Source organism: Chroicocephalus ridibundus, chromosome 14, assembly GCF_963924245.1.
Source record: "Chroicocephalus ridibundus chromosome 14, bChrRid1.1, whole genome shotgun sequence".
Classification (NCBI taxonomy): domain Eukaryota; kingdom Metazoa; phylum Chordata; class Aves; order Charadriiformes; family Laridae; genus Chroicocephalus; species Chroicocephalus ridibundus.
In genome coordinates this window covers 7,445,245-7,463,768 of record NC_086297.1, presented here as the reverse complement: position 1 = coordinate 7,463,768, position 18,524 = coordinate 7,445,245, and the positions used below count along the sequence as shown (strand labels likewise).

The 18,524-nt window shown below is 52.8% G+C and overlaps 1 protein-coding gene across 22 annotated transcripts in view; it reads left to right on the top strand.

Moving 5' to 3' along the window:
- Positions 1–18,524, top strand: part of CACNA1G (calcium voltage-gated channel subunit alpha1 G) — a 152,015-nt gene that overhangs the window by 59,316 nt on the left and 74,175 nt on the right. For all 22 annotated transcript variants that reach the window (XM_063352512.1, XM_063352496.1, XM_063352513.1 and 19 more), the window contains exons 4-10: positions 309–406; positions 2,441–2,600; positions 4,723–5,014; positions 5,529–5,621; positions 7,301–8,123; positions 8,213–8,257; positions 9,646–10,010. In XM_063352512.1, coding sequence (XP_063208582.1) covers positions 309–406; positions 2,441–2,600; positions 4,723–5,014; positions 5,529–5,621; positions 7,301–8,123; positions 8,213–8,257; positions 9,646–10,010 — 1,876 coding nt within the window. The remainder of the gene's footprint in view (positions 1–308; positions 407–2,440; positions 2,601–4,722; positions 5,015–5,528; positions 5,622–7,300; positions 8,124–8,212; positions 8,258–9,645; positions 10,011–18,524) is intronic.

Here is an 18,524-nt window from a genome sequence, read left to right as displayed (position 1 = left end):
CTCCTGGAGCGTGCAGGGACTTTGAGAAGCTTCTGCCCTGGATCTGTACAAAAACAGTAACCAAAGCAGATAAAAGAGAGAAGGTCCATGGCTGTGTGAGCTGGTGTATCATGTTCTCGCTCGTTGACTTTATTCTGATACTCAAACAACCCTTAATTAATTCCTCTGGCAAACTTTCCTGATGGGAGAGATGCGGTAACAAGTCCCCCTGTGAGCGGTTGGCATATAATGTTTGATTTATAATGTTTGATAATCTAACATTTCTCCAGAAGATCCTTGACGCTGCTCCGTGTTCGTGTCTTTCGCAGGATGCTGGAGTACTCCCTGGACCTGCAGAACGTCAGCTTCTCAGCGGTCCGCACCGTCCGCGTCCTGCGGCCGCTCAGGGCCATTAACAGGGTCCCTAGTAAGTCGGATTCTTATTCCTCCCAGTTGGTGCAAGTTCTTTATATCCGTGCCCCAAACATGGAAGAGCAAACACAGATGCTTCCCGTTGCAGCTCAAGCGTTCACCCAAGCCTGGTAGCGTGTGGTCCTACCACCACTCTCTGGTTTCCAGTGCCTGGAAATACCAGATACGACCTTAAATGAAATTCCTTTTAACACTTGTGGGATCAGAGATGAGCCACCAGTCAATAAGATATCCACGACTGTCTTCAGTTGCCTTTCTTTCTCATCTGAAGAGAGTCTTAGGAGGGCTGCTAAGGTGAAGGGATGGAGGTGATAGGCATGGACTGAGCCAACAGCCTTTGCCAGGCAGGACAGGCAGAGGCATCTGAGCCACGCTGCTCCCACTCTCCCTGTGCTGCCCCATCCTTTCCTGGAGAAATTGGGGTGAGGAAATCTTGTGCCCGGAGACAGCTCCCCGGGAGGTGCTGAGGAGCTTCCTCTTGGAGCATCTCTTGCTCTGCTCCCAGAGCTGGTGTGTACAGCAGCAATCCCCAGCGCCTCCAAAGCAAGCCTGGGTGGGCTGGGCGGTGGCTGTTCAGCCCTGGTTTATCAGGTCACGTGTGAGGATCTCAGACCCCCCCTTGAACAGCAGCGGGTGGCATTGCCTGCTCCTGCAGGGCGGCAGGCGACGGCAATCCAGCCCTGAGCTCCGTCCCTCTCGGACGCTGTACGAATCGGGTGGGTTCAGCATAAGTACAACTGCATCAGAAACCTTGGTGCTACAATCCTGGGTATTGAATCCAGCGTTGTTGTAGCCAAATTAAACGCAAGTCTGAACTCCGCTACCTGAACAAGCCCAATGCCTTGACAAGAACTAATCAGCTTCAGTTCTGTCTGCCGATGCTGGAGGTGCCTGGGCTCTATTTATTTTTCTGGTCCCGACCCTTGAACTTTATCTGGCTTTGCTGCTGGTGTTGCTGCTGTTTCAATAGTTACAGCAGCTTCAGAATCCTGTTTACAGTGGGTTTTTTTTATCCTCGCTGCTGAACTGATGGATGACTGAATTTATCTGCCACTGTCTAACTGGGGATGTAATTCGCTTAATGTATTTTGAAATCCCGGGTAATTTATCTTGGCTTCTCTGCAACATGGTTACAATGGGGTGGAAGCGTAAGGTGGGAAAAGAAAAAAGAGTTTTGTATGATGATAAATGCAGTAACCACAGGAAGTCATTTCAGTTAATTATGAGTTGATGCAAGGTGGTTGTTCCCCAGTAGAGGGGTAGAAGCAAAACCCTGATAGGTGACAGCATCAGGAAGAGAGAAAAAAAAAAGTCTTCTTGAAGTATCAAAGTAAAGGGTGCAACAGTAAAGCTTTCTTTAAATGAAAATCAATATAAGCGAGTGAGAGAATGCAGAAGATGGGGAAGGAAGGAGAGCGAGAGATGAGCAGAATATTACAGAGACGTCAGATGAAATCAATTTTTTTGTGTGTAAATGTCAAGTTGAAGTCACCATCAATTTGTCTTTGTTACAGAACTGGCCGTTCCTGAGCTTGCGAGAATTAACTGCCAGAGAGAGTCCTGTATTTTAAGGAAGAGAGGGGATTTAGGGTAGATGAGGGGAATTACGAAGGGAAGGGAATTTTAATATATAGAGTGGGGAAAGAAATACGTCTGAGCAAGGAAGAACATCAGAGTTTGGTCTGAGGGAAGAAAGGAGACATATAATTGCTAGAAAACTTTAGGAGGAGAAGAGACCTTGAGATGGGGAGTGGAGGGAGGGAGAGGAGAAGGGAAGGAAGGTCGTGTGCCCGGGAGCAGGGCTTGGATGAAGGGGGTGTCCCAGGGGCTGTGGGGGGAAACCAGAGGGGACTGGGGAGCTGCGGGTGTTTGCAAGCCATGTGTGGGTGACAAGGATGGCGGATGGGAAGGCAGCGGCTGTCAGTGGAAAGAGAGGTATGGATGGAAAGGAAGAGGGCAGGAGGACATAGCTGGAATAAGAAAATTCCTGGACTTTTCCTCGTTGCTAACCTCTTCCTCTTCTCCTCAGGTATGCGCATCCTGGTGACGCTTCTTTTGGACACGCTGCCCATGCTGGGGAACGTCCTCCTCCTCTGCTTCTTCGTCTTCTTCATCTTTGGCATCGTGGGAGTCCAGCTGTGGGCAGGTTTGCTCAGGAACCGCTGCTTCCTCCCCGAGAACTTCAGCATGTGAGTCCGTGCAGGCAGCAGAAGTGTCTCTCGGGCGAGTCTATCCCTCCAGGAGACGAGGAGATCCTCCGTTATCCTCCTGGTCTTCTGTAAATGCTCCCTGCTCCTAAATGTCACCACAACTCCTGCCCAGGCACACACGGCCGGACAGAGCGAGCTGTGACAATTTGCCATTCGAGTCCTGCAGGGCTGTCCTGAACCCTCAGCTGGCACTTGGGAACCTCTCTGGTTGAAAAGAGCTGCCAAAAAACCCCTGAGCATTAGAGTTCAGGCTTTCCACATTCAGCATATCATTAACGTGTGACCTTTCCTGCGTTTGTCGAGACGTTGAGGTCTGAATCCCATTCAGCAGCTGGTGGTGTTTCTTGGCATGGCATTTGTAGTCCCACCTAAATCCCAGGGAAAGCTGATGGAGCTGCCATACGTTTCAGGATGTTAAAACCTTTTCAGTCTCAGAGCAAGAGATAGTCCTCCCTGTCCCAAAATGTTATTTGTCACAGATCCCTGGATTTTAAGGCCAAGAGGACTATTGTGATCAAATGGGGGTTTGTAGCACCCAGTTTCCTGGCCAGCCAGCTTGCCAGATGTAGGAATGTTTGAACAGTGGTTGAAATATCCCTCTGTTCTGGTAGCGGTCAGCCTCTTTCAGACCAGGATTTCCATACCTGTTCTCCTACCTACCTGCTTTTTTCTACCACCTCCCTCCCTTTGAATGCTAGGAGAAGGGCCGGTGACTGCAAGCCCTCGATGGCTGCTCTGCCGAGCTCTGGTGCTCCAGGCTGGTGCTTGGTTATCTGGTTGTCTTCACATATGGCAACCACACTGCAAATAGTGCGGTGAGCCCAGAACCAGAGGAAGATGCCAACCTGACAGGCTTCTCGCTTGTTATTAGAGGTTATCAGCCGCAAAACAAAAGGCTCCGAAACTCTCTCACCTTTCTGTGGATTGCTTCCAAATGTTGACTCGGAGTTGATCTGGCTAGATCCACACCTGGAGGGAGAAGTCCTGCAAGCCCAGAGCCTCTCACTCGCACACAGCAGGATCATAGAGTTGTAGAATGGTTAGAGTTGAAAGGGACCTTGAAGATCATCTAGTTCCAACCCCAGACCAGGTTGCTCAAAGCCCCGTCCAGCCTGGCCCTGAACACTTCAAGTGACTGTGTCTAGGCTGGGTCTTGGGTCTGGAGCTGGCACGATGCACCTTTTATCCTCTCCCACGCATTTTCTAATCACCTTCCACCCCTCTTGTAGATGGTGCCCTCAAAGGGCAGTTGGGAGAGTCATTACCAGGGCACGTCCCTGTTAAGCAAATGGCAGCAGAGCAGGGGGACTGCTTCACCGCTGAGTAAATCCAGTAGAGCCACAGGTTTGGGTGCTGTTTAATTGAGCCAGAATTCCAGGGGTTTAGATAAGCTTTGGAAGGTATTAAAGGCAATTCTGCAGGAATTAACCAGGCTGAACTAGGCTTAAAAATATCTTTGCAAGCTTTAGTGGGAGTCCTGGCAGCGTTAAGGAGATAGCTGTGTGCAGAGCTAGAAGCCAGTTTCTGGCTGGCCATGGGTTGTTTCATCTCCCTGAAGAGTGTTTCCGCCTGGTTTGCTGTGGTAAAGCCACCCTCAGAGGGAATTTAGAGCTTATCTACGGGCTGAATGGGCGCTGTGAAATGCAGATGAAGGCCCTGTCTCTGGTTTTTAGGAAGCTTGGGAGGTCCTTGTGCGTAGAGTCTCCGCAAGCCATTCTCGGCATCTCCAGGAGGACAGGAGATACAGGAGCTTAAACTGACTGATTTCCATCTTACTGCAGCAAAGGCATTTCGGAGAAGCCCTGCTGGGCTGAATCCTGCTCCTAGTCCCCTAAAGTCAAAGCCGGAGCACTTCCAGGTGGAGTTACTCTTAGCAACGTCATCAGGAGGGTTGCTGAGTGCACTGCCTCAGTTTCCCAAAACCCAGTTAGGGACATCATCTCACCCAGTGGGGCTGCAGAAAGTCCAAGGGGGGATCCCTTTTAAAAAGATAGCTTTAAGATCCAGAATAACAGCTGTCAGTCTTTGCTGTTACAGTTGTTACCTTGCCACACTGCCTGCAGTCGGTGTGCAAACCCCAGCCCTGTCTGGACTCTTTCAGCCCCTACACGGTGGATTTGGAGCGATACTACCAGACAGAGAACGAAGACGAGAACCCTTTCATCTGCTCCCAGCCCCGGGAGAATGGGATGCGCTACTGCCGCAGTATCCCAACGCGGAGGGAAGAGGGTCTCGAGTGCACCCTGGATTATTATTCCTACAACGACACCACCAACACCTCCTGTGTCAACTGGAACCAGTATTACACCAACTGCTCTGCCGGGGAGCACAACCCCTTCAAGGGAGCCATCAACTTCGATAACATTGGCTACGCCTGGATCGCGATATTTCAGGTGAGCTCTGGCTGCAAACCGTTACACGGTGGGCGAACGGCCGGTTGTGCCACCCGACATGTTCCCAGTCACGCTCCTGGGGGCTACTTTGCACCAGCAAGCACTTATACAGTAGCGCAGGGGTGCTCAACGTGTCAGGGATGCGATTTGATGCCTTCTTTGAAGATGCCTCTGACTCATGTGCATGGACAAAACCCCAGTCTCCAAACCCTGTGTGTGTGCAGTGAGACCGTCCTGATGTGGAGCAGAGCCTGGAGACTGCTCTTCCCTCTGCAAAATGCTGTAGTTGTAGTGGGCCTTAGGTCCAGCTGGAAAAGAAGGGCTGGATTCAGCCTGGGCAGCTGGCAACGTGGCTATTGGCATTGGTGGGAGCAAGATTTGGCTCCTCAGTGTCTTGTAGTGCACCAAGACCCGCTCTGAGGTGACGGAAATGACCAGTCAGGAGAAACGTTGCTTGTGCACTTGGTGTTGTAACAGCCTTGATGGGTTCATTTTCCCTTCCTATCTCCACCAGGTCATCACACTGGAAGGCTGGGTGGACATCATGTACTTTGTCATGGATGCACACTCCTTCTACAACTTCATCTACTTCATCCTTCTGATCATTGTGAGTGGCTGCAGGGGAACGTGGGGGACCTCCTGGCTTTTGGAGAAGGCAGAGTGGAATGATGCGGAGGAGCAGGGCAGAAGAGGGCAGAGTGGAGTGACCCAGAAGAACAGGGCAGATAATACAGTGAATATAAAAGCTGAGGTAGAAACCAGCCTGCGGAAGGCACACGGCTTCAACACGGCATTGTATTGCAGCTGCGTATTGCTGCAAACCTGAAGAAAGGAAAGAACGATGTGTTTAAGCTATGGTAGATACACTCCTGTTGCTGCTGCTGCTACTGCTTCTTTCCTTGTGCCTCTAAGGTCCTCTCTTTTAGTTGCCACCTGGAATTTAAGAGTAAAAGTAGGCAAATTTCCCCTGGTCAAGTTTTGCGCTCTGGAAGGGGAGGGGGCTACCCAGAAATTCCCCCATATCGAAGAACCCATCTGGCTGGGTCCTTGGCGCAGAGGGGACATTTCAGGAAAACAGTCCCAAACTTCAGAGAGCGCATTAAGAAAGGAGGGAAGAGATTATTGCCCACAGCCCACCCACACTTCACAGCATCATCCGAGACCACCCACAAAGGAGCCAACAAAGAGTTTTTGTGGGGTGGGCTCCATGATGGGCTTCATCTATGCAAGCAGAATTGTCTACCGTGACTGGCTGAGCTCGTTGTCTAGACTCCCTTTATCGTCAAGGGAGAAAAATAGGTGCTTTAAGGGGGTGATTCATCTCCTCCGAAGGTAGACATCCAAAATAAATTAGATGCATTGCAGACTTGATGTGCCTATTTCTCTCTTGACTCTAAAGGATCATTAGGTGCCTCACTCAGATGTAACTGAGATAAGTGAGATGAGTCCCTTTCTTGCTGTCTAATTGAACTAAGTCCAGCAAAATAGCTGCACGTTGCCCATTAGGCCATTGTGGGGATTTCTGCTCATCTTCAAACCAGGACTCAAACCCTGATGAGAAGGTAGGAGGTCGTTTAGTCCATGATGACTTTTTCTAGTTCATCTATTAGCTTCCCAGAAAAAGAAACAATATCTTGCTCTCAGCATCCCCAAAATGACGGAGAGGAGGGGCAAGCAGTACTTTTCCAGATGCCATGTGAGTAACGTTAGCAGCGTGTGATAGCCCGTTAGCACGTCAGTAATTCTCTGTGATCCAGGCTGGGCTCTGCAGAAGGCAGAACCTCATGAAACCCTGGTTGGAAATAAAATCTCCAAGCTGTGGGTACAGACTGCTGATGCCCTTGCGTAACAGTCACCCGCAAATCCCGTTAGCAGGGGAAAGGGATCTGCTCGCAAGCTGCCCACACACTGCCAGAAAAAACGCGCCTATCAGGAAGACTCAGTGCATTCAGCGTAATGCCGCTAATTGTGATAATTACAACTGCTGTCTGCGGAGAGAGAAAAACACCATCTTAAAAGAGCAAAAGCTTTTTGTCAAAATAATCTTCTCTCGTCTTTGATCTCTGATGTCCTCGGTGGAGCACTGGCGTGGGAGTCCCCCGGGGCGGGGGCTCGGGGGGTGAGTCAGCCCCTCCACCATCCCGGCCGGTGGTCCCCGCTGGGTGACGCAGGGGATGGGGCTGGATGGGGTTTGCCCCTGGCTCCTTGAGCCAGGGTGTGGGGTGAGGCAGGGCTATGGGGTGGGCACGGCCACCCCGAGGTGGCTCATGGCTCTCGTCCCCTTAGGTGGGCTCCTTCTTCATGATCAACCTCTGCCTGGTGGTGATAGCAACGCAGTTCTCCGAGACGAAGCAGCGCGAGAGCCAGCTGATGAAGGAGCAGCGGGTACGCTACCTGTCCAACGCCAGCACCCTCGCCAGCTTTTCTGAGCCAGGCAGCTGCTACGACGAACTCCTCAAGTACTTGGTTTACATTGCCCGTAAAGGCAGCAAGCAGCTTGTGGAGGTCTACCGGGTGGCAGGCGTGAGGATGGGCTTCCTCACCAGCCCCACGAGCAAGGCGGGGTCCGACCGGCACGCCAGGAAGCACCGGAGCAGGAAGAGGTCCTCCGTGCACCACCTCATCCACCACCATCACCACCACCACCACCACTATCACCTAGGCAATGGGAACTTGCGGGCACCCCGCGCCAGCCCGGAGATCAGCGATGTGGAGACCAGCTCTCTCCACAACGGGACCAACCGGCTGATGCTCCCCCCCTCAACACCGAACCCCCATGGGGCCCCCAGCGCCGCTCCCGGCAACACTGAGTCCGTCCACAGCATCTACCACGCCGACTGCCACTTTGAGCCGGTGCGCTGCCGGTCGTCCCTCCCACAGCCGGGCCTCAGCTTGCCGAGCCCAGAGGGCATCCCCAAGAACATTGTGGGTGCCAAAGTGTACCCCACAGTGCACCCCACGGTGCACCCCAGTCCCTCCCACGAGATGCTGAAGGAGAAGAACCTGGGGGAGGCGGCCGTCGGTGCCGGGAGCAGCACCTTGACGAGCCTCAACATCCCTCCCGGGCCGTACAGCACCATGCACAAGCTGCTGGAGACGCAGAGCACGGGTGAGCCTGGGGCTGGATGTCGGTCGTGGGGTGGCCTTGCAGAAACACAAGCTATGACCTGATTTCTTTCTCTTTCTGAATCTTTGCAGGATTCTTTTCAGTCCACGTTACGGAGAAAGGTGATAGCTTTCCAGGTGAGGCCAACATGGATCTTCTGACCTAATGTGTCTTATAGCCAAAACCAGCAGAGAGGTTTCAACTTCCCAACTTCATACTTGCAGGAATCTGAGGGAAATGAATGTTTTCAGTGAACTCATTTTCTTTCCCGTCCCCATCTCCCCTCGAAACCGATTTATTCTGCAATTACAGGGAACACTCCCCAAATCCCTGCGCTCCCCAGACCAGCTAGAGCAGGGCTCAGTGACACTGAGCCGAGCTGGCGCCCAGCCTGGCCGCTTCCAAACGGCCACGTCCCTTCCTCACTGGAACGCAGCGGTGGGAGGTGTCAGCGTTGCCCACCGCTTGCTGCAGAGCTCGGGGGTGGGCACCTTCCAGATCTGAGTCCCAGCACATCCCCGAGCACTGTGTAGCTCCTGTGGGGAGCTATGGGATGTGCAGCTCGGGGAGGCAGAGTGGCTGCTTGGCACAAGTGCTCAGTGGCAATTGCAGATGCCAAGTATTAAAAATCCGTGATTTGCTCAGGAAGCCCGTAACAGAGCCAGGCGCTGAGTGCAGCTTTCCTGGATCGGGGGTTTCATACCTTCACCGCAAGATGCTCTTTCCCCCCTCCACATCCTGAGGTTTGGGAGCTCGGGCCAGTCTAGTCCAAACCTTCTCAGCCTCCAAGGAGCGTTTCTGGCCAAGCTTTCCCAGGCGGTCAATGCCTTTTCAACTCCATCGCAGTGGCATTGACCTTTCCAGCCAGGAGCTGTGCCGGGAAGAGACCAAGTCCTGCCCCCGAGCTGCCGAAAGACTGCATACACGGAGCTGGGCTCTGAGTTGGTTTAGCGCTGGGTTTTTATTTGTGCTGCTGCTTGCTGCTGAGCGTGAGTCAGGAGGGTGCTTTGCAGATGGCCTCTCCCCTTGCAGCCAGCTGGTGGGGTTTTGGGGGAATATCCCGCTGGTATTGTCACCCGGGAGCCACCTGGCAGCTGGGAGCTGCCGTTGAGGGCAGCGCCTGGAGGGGGAAGCTGGTGATTCCGGAGCATCAGGAAACAGCAGGAGCAGGAAAGGAGGCTGCTGGCGGCTGCGCTTCCCATAATTACAGCCTGGAGCCTGCCAGGGTCAGGGGAGCCGATTGCTTTCTCCTAGGCGAAATGGCCAGTGGTATAGTGAGGTGGGCTAGGGGTCCTGGGCTGGACGCAGTGGACCAGTGGGCTTTGTAAACGGGGAGAAGGTGCTGGGGAAGCCCAGGTTTTCCTAGGGCTCTTTAACCCAGCAGGAGTCCTTTTCTCCTTAGGAAATGCCTGTTGTAGCAAAGGGCGACAGCTTGGTGCTAACGGGGATGGGGGGTTGTTCCCGTGGCGGCCCGCAGCCCCCTCTGTCCCGCCTGACGGGCTGCCCTTCCCCGCTGGTGTTTCAGGTCCCTGCCAAAGCTCCTGCAAGATCTCCAGCCCCTGCACCAAGCTGGACGACGGCTCCTGCAACCCCGAGAGCTGCCCTTACTGCCTCAAGGCGCTGGCGAGCGAGGCTGAGCTGTCGGACAACGAGACGGCCGACTCGGACAGCGAGGGCGTCTACGAGTTCACGCAGGATGCCCACTACAGCGACCAGCGGGACCCGCAGCGGGGCAGAGCCCGGGCCAGGAGAGCGAGCCGGGTGCTGGACTTCTGGCACGTGGTGTGTGAGACCTTCCGGAAAATCGTGGACAGCAAATATTTTGGCCGTGGGATCATGGTGGCCATTCTCATCAACACACTCAGCATGGGGATCGAGTACCACGAGCAGGTGAGTGCCTGCCCGGCACAGGGGGGATGCTGGAGGTGTTACAGGTCCGAATTTGGCCGCCGGTGGGATGGTTTGGGGTGAGAGGCATTGGGGTGCTGTAGGAAGGGTACCCAGACTGATTTTTCCCCTCTGAGCCCACTTCCAGCTTGCAGGCAGCGATCGCCCTGGCTGGGACCGGCCTGCATGGGCTCCTGCATCCCAGCTCCGCCAGGGATGCTCGGCACCGTGCTGAGACCACCACCACATGGGCACCACCACGCTTTGCTGGTTTCTGCGGCGTGGGGGCCAAGGAGAGGGAGCAGCCGTTTGCCGCTGGGCTCGTGGCAGCCCAGCAGGGCTAGCGGTGCTGCCGGCGGCTGCAGGCTCCGGGGTCGGTGCAGCTGCAGGCAGGGAAGTCTATTGAATTTGCAGTCCCTGGAGAGGAGGTAACAAATGCCTTTGCCTCCCCGGTGAATGCTCCAGCAACAGCACGCCGAGTCCAAAATAGACTCATCGCTGGCTATTCCTCCGCTCGATTATCTGCGTCCTTGCAGGCAAGAGGCTGCCTCTGCTCCAGCCTCTCGCGCGCTTGTCACCTAGCAGAGCGTTCCCCTATATATAGTCATTAAGAAGAGGAGTTGCCACGTTCCTCTTGAAATGTCTCCGTTAGGATGACGAGAGCTCTGCTTTTAGGGAGGCTTTTGCGCCGTCTGGTCTCACGTAGGTGCTGGTGCTGGTGGCACGCCTGGCGTGGTGCCCTCGGTCCTGCCGCAGGCATGGCGCGGCTTGGTGCACGCTTCCTTTGGATTTGGGGGGGAAGAGTTTATTAGCGGGGATGCTGACATGCTGCAAAACCTTGTTCTATACCCTTCCGATGCTCGAGGGCTCCCAGTGGCCAGCCCAGCATGGTGCTTCTCCCGGGATGCCAGACTCTCCCCTGCCAGACAGACGCGGCCACCCCTGTCCCAGCGCCAGCCTTTGCTGGGAACTCCCTTGGTCCGGAGTTGTGGCTGTTCGCTTTTCTCCCTTCCTGGCACGTTCTGTGTTTGCAGAGTCACTCGCAGTTGCACGCAGAGGTGCTTCTCCCACAGCTCCCAGTGGCAGCGGTGGTGGCTCCAAATTCCCCTGTCCTCTCGCGGCATTAATGCCTCAACGACGGAACGGCAGGGAGACGCGGCTGTGCTAAATGTGTCCCTTCCAGCCAGCGCCTTCTCCCTGACATCCTAATACAGTCTGGCTGGCTAACCGCTGTTTTCAGTACACATTAAACCGCGATGCGCTCTGAAGTCCTGCGGGTCTCACCTTTGTGTGCTGCCCTTGGTGGGAACTCTGCGCGGAAGCTTGAGTGATTCCACTTTTATTTAATAATATCGGGAAGATCGTCCCCTAAGAACCTGGGGGGAAGGTGGCTCAGGAAACCGATAAACAGTTATATTCCTCTTTTTGGCTGAGAGGTGAAAGCGGATCCGCCGTGTCTTTCCCGCCACTGTCCGAGGGGCGGATCATCAAAGCTTGTTGCCCTTTTCCAGGAGCGTCTCTGGGAGATGCTGGTGTGGGGTCCCACCGTACCTCTACCATGGGGACCGTCCCACCAGGGATGGGTGGTCAAGCAAGGTCCCATCATCAAACACCCCGAAGGCAACACAGCTCCTTAATTCTTTGGCTCAGGGGAAACAGGGCAGCGGGATGCTGGCCTCTGCCCCGGTGCGTCCCAGCAGGCAGCTGGATGGGAAGAGGCAGATTTTTGTGGTGGTTTTTGGGTAGCAAGGTGAAGGGAGCTGATAAGCGTGGGGGGACTCCAGACGCTGTGGGTGGTTGCTTTCTTTTGACGGTATTTTGAAGCTACTACTGTTCCAGATTCCTTTCTCCCAGGCATTTGGAGTGAATAGCGGAGCTTGTTTTTATTAGTTCATCTGCTCAAAGTGGCAGCAGAGAGCAGAGAGGTGTTTTTCTGTAAACTCAGGAGGCTTATAGTCTGCAGTTTCATAATCTGACAGTTATGAGAGCAGGAATTAGAGGGGAGAAATGCTGGAAAAGGCCTTTCTGGAGAGATTATAAACGCCGAAACATGTGATTTTTTCTTTTAAAAGAGCCTTTCCTGAAAGTGCAAGTGATCAACCACACCAAATTTATCTTCATTGGCTGATGTTTACAAAGACGTGAGGGGGCTTGAAGAGTACTTGACTTCGTGACTTTCTATATTAAGCTCTCTGCTTATTTAATGAATATTTACTTCTTGGGCTTTTCACATGAGGCCACCCTGGGCACACGGGGCTATATTAGGATAAATACTTTCTGGACATGTTTTATGGTGCCATGTTAAAAGCCTTGTGTTGTTTACCAGCACCTTGTCAGAGGGGAGAGGACGCACTAACAGCTACTGTGTGAGAGGAAGGATGGGCTGGTGGTTACTTCTGCCCTCCTGTCTGCCCCCAGCAGCGTTGGGTGGGATTCAGCAGCACTGGGACCACCAGAGCATCCTGGACTTGAGAACATGAGCTGGTCAGCTGAGGTCCTTGTTGTAGCCAGGGGAGAGAAGTACACACCTCTGGAGGCTTTGTGTCTCACCTTGGGACACGCATCCTAGAGAGACCTGCTCTTCTCCATGGAAGGTGCCTAGAAGACTGAAACGGTCTTTCAGCCCCTTGCTTAACGGACTCATCAACCAGAGAAAGCCAAGTTGGGATATTTAGGATGAAAGTGGTGGTTTGAAGGCACATCAAAATGAGTGGAAATTCGGAGTGTGTTGAAAACACCGGCTCCCACCTCCTGCTGTTTGTTTGCATTCATCCATCAGTCAGCCTGGCCAGACTCAGCACCCGTGGCCAGGGGTGCTGGGTGCACATAGCAAAGGTAGTTCGTGTAGTTTGTGTCCCCAGGAGCTCACCTCCTACCTTAGGACCTTCCATCCCAAAGCTCCTCTCCATAGACCACCTTCCAGAGTTAAAGTCGTTGTCAACAAGTATTTTACCATTGTATGGCTGGGGGTTCAGGAGCTGGTTCCTCCAAGCTCCTTCTGACATGAGCTTCCTGACTTTCTCACCCGGCATCAGGTGGCTTCCAGGTGGTTCCTGCACGTGCATGAGGTGTGGGTACACCTGACCGGGCTTAACTCAGCGTTTTCTGCCCGTCCTCCCCACCCGTCCAGCTCTGGCTCTTGCCTTTCCCACCACTGCTGGGCTCAGTGGGAGGAGAGCGGAGCGGTCGGAGGCGCCCACAGCACTCACCGGTGCGGCGGCTGCTGGGCAGCAGTGTGAAATTTTCCATCAGGGAAATGACAACCAGATTGCCGCGGATTATTAATGTGACTGCTAAATAGCTTGTTTTTCTACAGAGACGAAGCAAAATGCAGGTAGAAACTATTAGCTTTGGGTGGAGGAATATAAAGGTGATTTAAAGGTAGACTCTGGGGGATTTTAAATACACTGTTGAACCAATTGACTGATTTGCCTTAGGGAAGCTGAGACCCTGCAGCGCTGCGGGTTCAAACGGCTAGGGCTTTGCAAAAGCCTGTTCTGCCATAGAGCAGGAGTAAAATGTGCTGCTAAACCAGAGGGTTTCTGTGCTGCTTTCCCCCCAGCCCTGGCAGAAAGCCACACCGTGTTCCATAATGTGCTGCTATTTTTTTTTTTCCTTTCTTTCTTTTTTTTTTTTTTCTCCTTCTCCAAATCCTTCCTTGGAGTGAAATGCAAAAGCTTTAGTACGAGGCGTGATGTTGGACTCCTCAGCAGGGGAAAGAATTCAGCAAGGGCTTCCTTGAGGAAGGGCTTTGGGGTTTTGTTTTTGTTTTTAAAATCTGGTTCGCATTGAGCCGCCTGGCCGTTCCGATTTTCCTTGTCTGAACTCGCATTGTATGAACTATACCCTACATATTCATTTGTTTAAATAGCACTTGAATTTCAGCCGCCGTCTCTGCGGTGTTTTGCCATTGTTAACATAACAAGAAAGAGACCGGAGAGTCCTGCGTTGGCCTCCCCAAAGCTGCAGTCAGTTCAAATCCGTGGCTGGAGCTTGGGGGGAACTTGGATCTAGACCGATCCAGAACTCTGGTGTCTCTGAGGGAAGGGAGAGGAAATCGGCTCAGACCTGTAGAGAACCTTTTGTTAATTTTTAAAAGCAAATCAGAGAGATGAGAAGGGTTGAGTGACTCTCTGGGACAGCACCTGAGGAGAAAAGCTCGTCATCCGTGGGAGGCAGTTCTCCAAGGAAGCGGGAAGAGGCGACGCTTGACATCCCCTTAGCAGGAGGGTAACCGGTGGAGTACCCCCAGCTACAGCAAGGTGTTGTAGGAATCCACAAGGCAGCAGTGCCCCAAACCAAGGTGTGCAAACCCCATCTGCAGAAGGCAGGAGCAGCCTAAGCCCAGGGCAGTATCTCCAGCTCAGTTCCTAGTGCCTCCCATTGCAGGGGCCCGGAATGTGCAGGGTACAGATGATGTAAAGTTGTCACCGGTAACGTTACGATCTAACAGCTGCTGCGGCATGGAAATAACAACCATCTGTGCCAAAGCGTCAAAGGAAAGCTTGCTGGCAAAATGCATTAAAATATCTATTTATGTAAACAGTCGAGGCTGGAGAACATGGGAGTCGTCTTAATCGGCGTCAGAGGACGTGAAATTTTCAGGTATCCAGGATGATTGAGAGGGGAGGTGAAGGGTTAGAAAACCTGCTGGCGTGGAGGAGCCATTAGGCTCCAGGTTCAAGCATTAATAATAGTCGCCCAAATGGTATTTACGTACTTCTGCCTGAATTCAGCGTGCAGGGAAGAAGGTAACTGAAAATTATTAGCTGTCGTGACACCCACTGATTGATTTCTCCATGTGGGAGGAAAATTTGATTGCTCCGTGGAGAAGTGGTGTAAGGGAGCTGGGCAGTGGGGATTTGGCGGGCTGGTGTCCCCGGTCTTGGGGTGCTTGAGTCTGTGCCGGTGTCCAAAGTCCTGGGCAGGCTGGAGGACAGCAGGTTTGGATGCATTAGTGAGCGCTGCCTCAAGAAATAAGGGCGTCTTGGGGATCAGAAGCAGTTTGCTCCCAGGACTTTGGTGGTCAAGAGCATCCTCATGTCCACCAGCTTCAAGCCAAGTTGACCGTTTTGCTGCTGGCCGCAGGAGGGGTGGAGGGCAGCTGCAGGTTTGTCAGGTGTATGGAGGCTGCTCCTTTGCCATCCTTGTGTGCCAAAATGAGATCTTGCCAGGTGCTTGTTTGCCTCCCGAGGAGGCTGTGGAGGATCCAGGGATGAGTTGCAGCTCGCAGGGTGCGTGCTGCCCGGCTTGCCCTTGTCTGGCTTTGTGGGGTGGTCTTAGGCAACACTGCGTCCCCTCCAACCTCCACAGCTCCACGTCAGGTCAATCCAGGATATTTAAATTTTGGCTTCTTTCACATGCGTGGATTTGTGTCAGGCCTCCAGGTCAAGAAGGAAGGAAATCCTTTTTTTGTAAAAAAATTTTTGGTGTCTCTTGCAGCTCTCATGAATTGTTTCCTGGGAGCGCAGGGGCTCAAAGACCCGTCCCACATCCAGCAGCAGCTGGTGCTGCACGGGGGGCTCTCTGTGTCGCACACCGATGCCAACCGGTGCTGTACCCCCTTACCCCTGCACCCCGGCTGCTTTACTCTAACCATGGCCTTAACAGGACAGCCCAACTTCTCTTTGTGGCGAACTTTCTCATTTGATGCTTCCTCATATGACTCTGATTCATTAGGCTTTGATTGAGGAGGGCACTTACGCGTGTGCATGCATCCCTTAAATCAGCGAGACAGCCTTTCCCCAGACAACCTCCCTCTGCTCCAGGCTCTTCCCAGGAGCTCGCAAGGTCCCGTGCTCACGCGCCGTCTTCTCTTCCTAGAGATATCTCCGCTTCCACTTTGGTGCGTATCCCATGCCTCTGTTTAACTCTATTACACATCTCTCCAGCCCCGTGCCAGCTACTCTTAGCCAAGCGATCAAAGCTTTGGCAGCGCGGGGAGGCTTCCCCTCCCTCGGCGTCTGCTGGCTTTGCCCCACGCAGGGCTTGTAGCGAGCGTCAGCTTAATTTCTCAGCGCTACAGCTGCATAGGGCGCTCCCACGGTAGGAAAATGAGGTGCCCTATAGATTTGCACGTGCTGTATTCAATTAGCTCCTGCTTAAGCAGAAATTACTCTTATTAACGGTTTGTTGTTGGAGACTGAAGGAGTCAAGTCAACGCTAATGGAAGTCATCAGAGCTGTTAATCACTAGGATCACTAACTTCAAAACCAGCTCTCCGTTTGTTATCTGGGGTAATTCTTTTTAGGGACCTCGGAGGTTCTTCCGCTTGTCGGTGATTTGAAGGGTTTATGAGGTCTTGTAAGAACTCGCGTGTTTTAATTGACTTGCTCGCGAAGCTCTTCCAGAGTGCCATGCGAAATACAGGGGTGCCGGGGCCCTCATAGTCATTAAAAAAATGGGCTGCGCCTCTAAAGCAGGCTTTATCCTGGTTCTGGAGACTGAATGATTTGAAAATTAAATGAGATTTCATGCAACTGGAAAGCGTATGGGGTTTTTATCAGATAATTCAGTTCCCTGTGTGCTTCAGGGATGAGCCTGTGTGGATTCCTTGACATCTACTAACGTTTTCTTCAGCTCCCTGGATGGGGAGCGGTAAGTGTCAATCCTTTCCTGTTAATTTAGTTCAGAGGCTGGAAATACTCGAGCTGCCTTAGATCCTATCATTACAGCTGTTGTTTCAGCTGCCATCCGTACCCTCGTGTTATCTCTGCTCAGGCAGCGTTGAGAAGAGACTCCGGCTCGGTGAAATGGGAAAATGATGTGCGCTTTCGAGACTCGCTTCATCCCAGCGCGGATGAAAAATCGCTGCTCTCTGCAGATAGCCGGGCATTTCTCTCTGCTCCTTCTTTGATTATTGTGGTTGTTCCCCTTGGGTGGGAGCCAGCAGAGGCAGCTAGAGCTTCTGGAGCATCCACAGTTTGCACCAGCAACCGCTGTTGTCTCTAAGCACTCCTGATTGCTGATTATTGGTGATTTCTCAGGGATAAGTCAATTTTTTTCCCCCCAGTTCTCCTGGTAGAGGTTGATCCCGATGCTGCTGGTGCCCATGACTCTGCCCTGCTGCCACCCGTGTGCTCGCGGAGCCCCTTCGCACCCCACTCAGCCCCCAGCGGGAGCGGGGACAGGAGCCAAGCGCCTTTTCCCTTGTCTCTGCTGGATTTCGGCTCTTTGTTATAATTGGTTTTTTGCTGATGTTAGGAAACGACCAGCTTTTCCCCCGTGGACGTCTGTCAGCATTAGAGATAGTGTTACCAGCTTCAGAAACCCGGGTTCAGCAGAACTGTGCAGGAGCCGTACAGAGACAGCCTTTTTCTTTCTCTTTTTTTTTTATTTCCTCCCTCCCCCTGGTACCTTCTCAAGTACTAATGGGGAGATAAGTTTCAAACTTGGTTTAGATTAACTAGAAATAGAGGGCTTTAAATCTCAAGTACTTACAAGGTGTGACCAAGTGGAAATGCAGCTTTTGTTCAGCTTAAGCTCCTTCGAAACCTGGGCAGAGGGATGAGCCAATTCATGTTTTTCTTGCATTTTCTGGGATAATGTTCATCCAGAAATCTCAAGCTGAGAGAGAGATAAGGAGTTAAGGCGAGAATATCTGCTGTGCCTCTTGAGAGCGGTAAAGACAGCACAGCCCCAGGGCTCGCGGGAGGAGAGCATGGTCTGCAGGTCCTGACTATGGTCCTGGGCGGGGATGGTGCATGGCAGGTCCTTCAGGGATGGTTGATGAGGTTCTCTCATGCACGGGGCTCGTCCCCTCATTTGCAGCCCGGGCTAAGGGTGGACAGGAGGCAGAGGTATATGGGGACATGGCCCCGTATTGGGCAGTCGGGGCCAACGGGTTGTTGGCCATGGTTGCTCAACAAGAGGTGGAGAGGAAGGTCTTGCACCAGAAGGTGCCATGTCCATGGGGTTCAGCTTCTGCCTTCTCCAGGTGTGGGGTGGGAAGGGACATTTGTTAAGTGGAACAGGGAGGAACAGGTGGAAAGTGAGGAGATTAGTGGTGGCAGGGGAGTCCCTCCTGTGCAGACAGCTCTGACTTCTCCGAAACGAAAGCTGCTTTCCTCCTTTTCTTACAGCATTACTTGCCGTGGCACGAAATATTCAGCCCGTAACAAAATCCTCCTTTCCCATGCGGTGATGGGATGAAACAGGACTTGTTCGCTTGTCTGTCAAAGTCATTTCCTTTTAATAAATGCCTGTAAAGCCTGAACTTCCCAGCAGTCCTCCTCCAGCCCACCGAGCAGCCAGCCCTGTCCGTGTCTCCAGCCGCAGGACGAGCGGAGCACAAACCGCTGCAATCCTGCCGCTTTCTGAATTGTTTTTCTTTAACCAGTTTGGCAAAGGCTGAGTAGAAAAAGCCTATCGGTCTGTCGGGCTCCCATTAAGCCGGGCTCAGGTTCACGCTGCTGGACCCAGGACGAGAGCTGAAGCCCCGATGCCTTTTAAGGTGCCCCAAAGACAATGAATGTCATTGCTGAAAATATGCGTGGATTGAGTTTCTATTTATAAAGT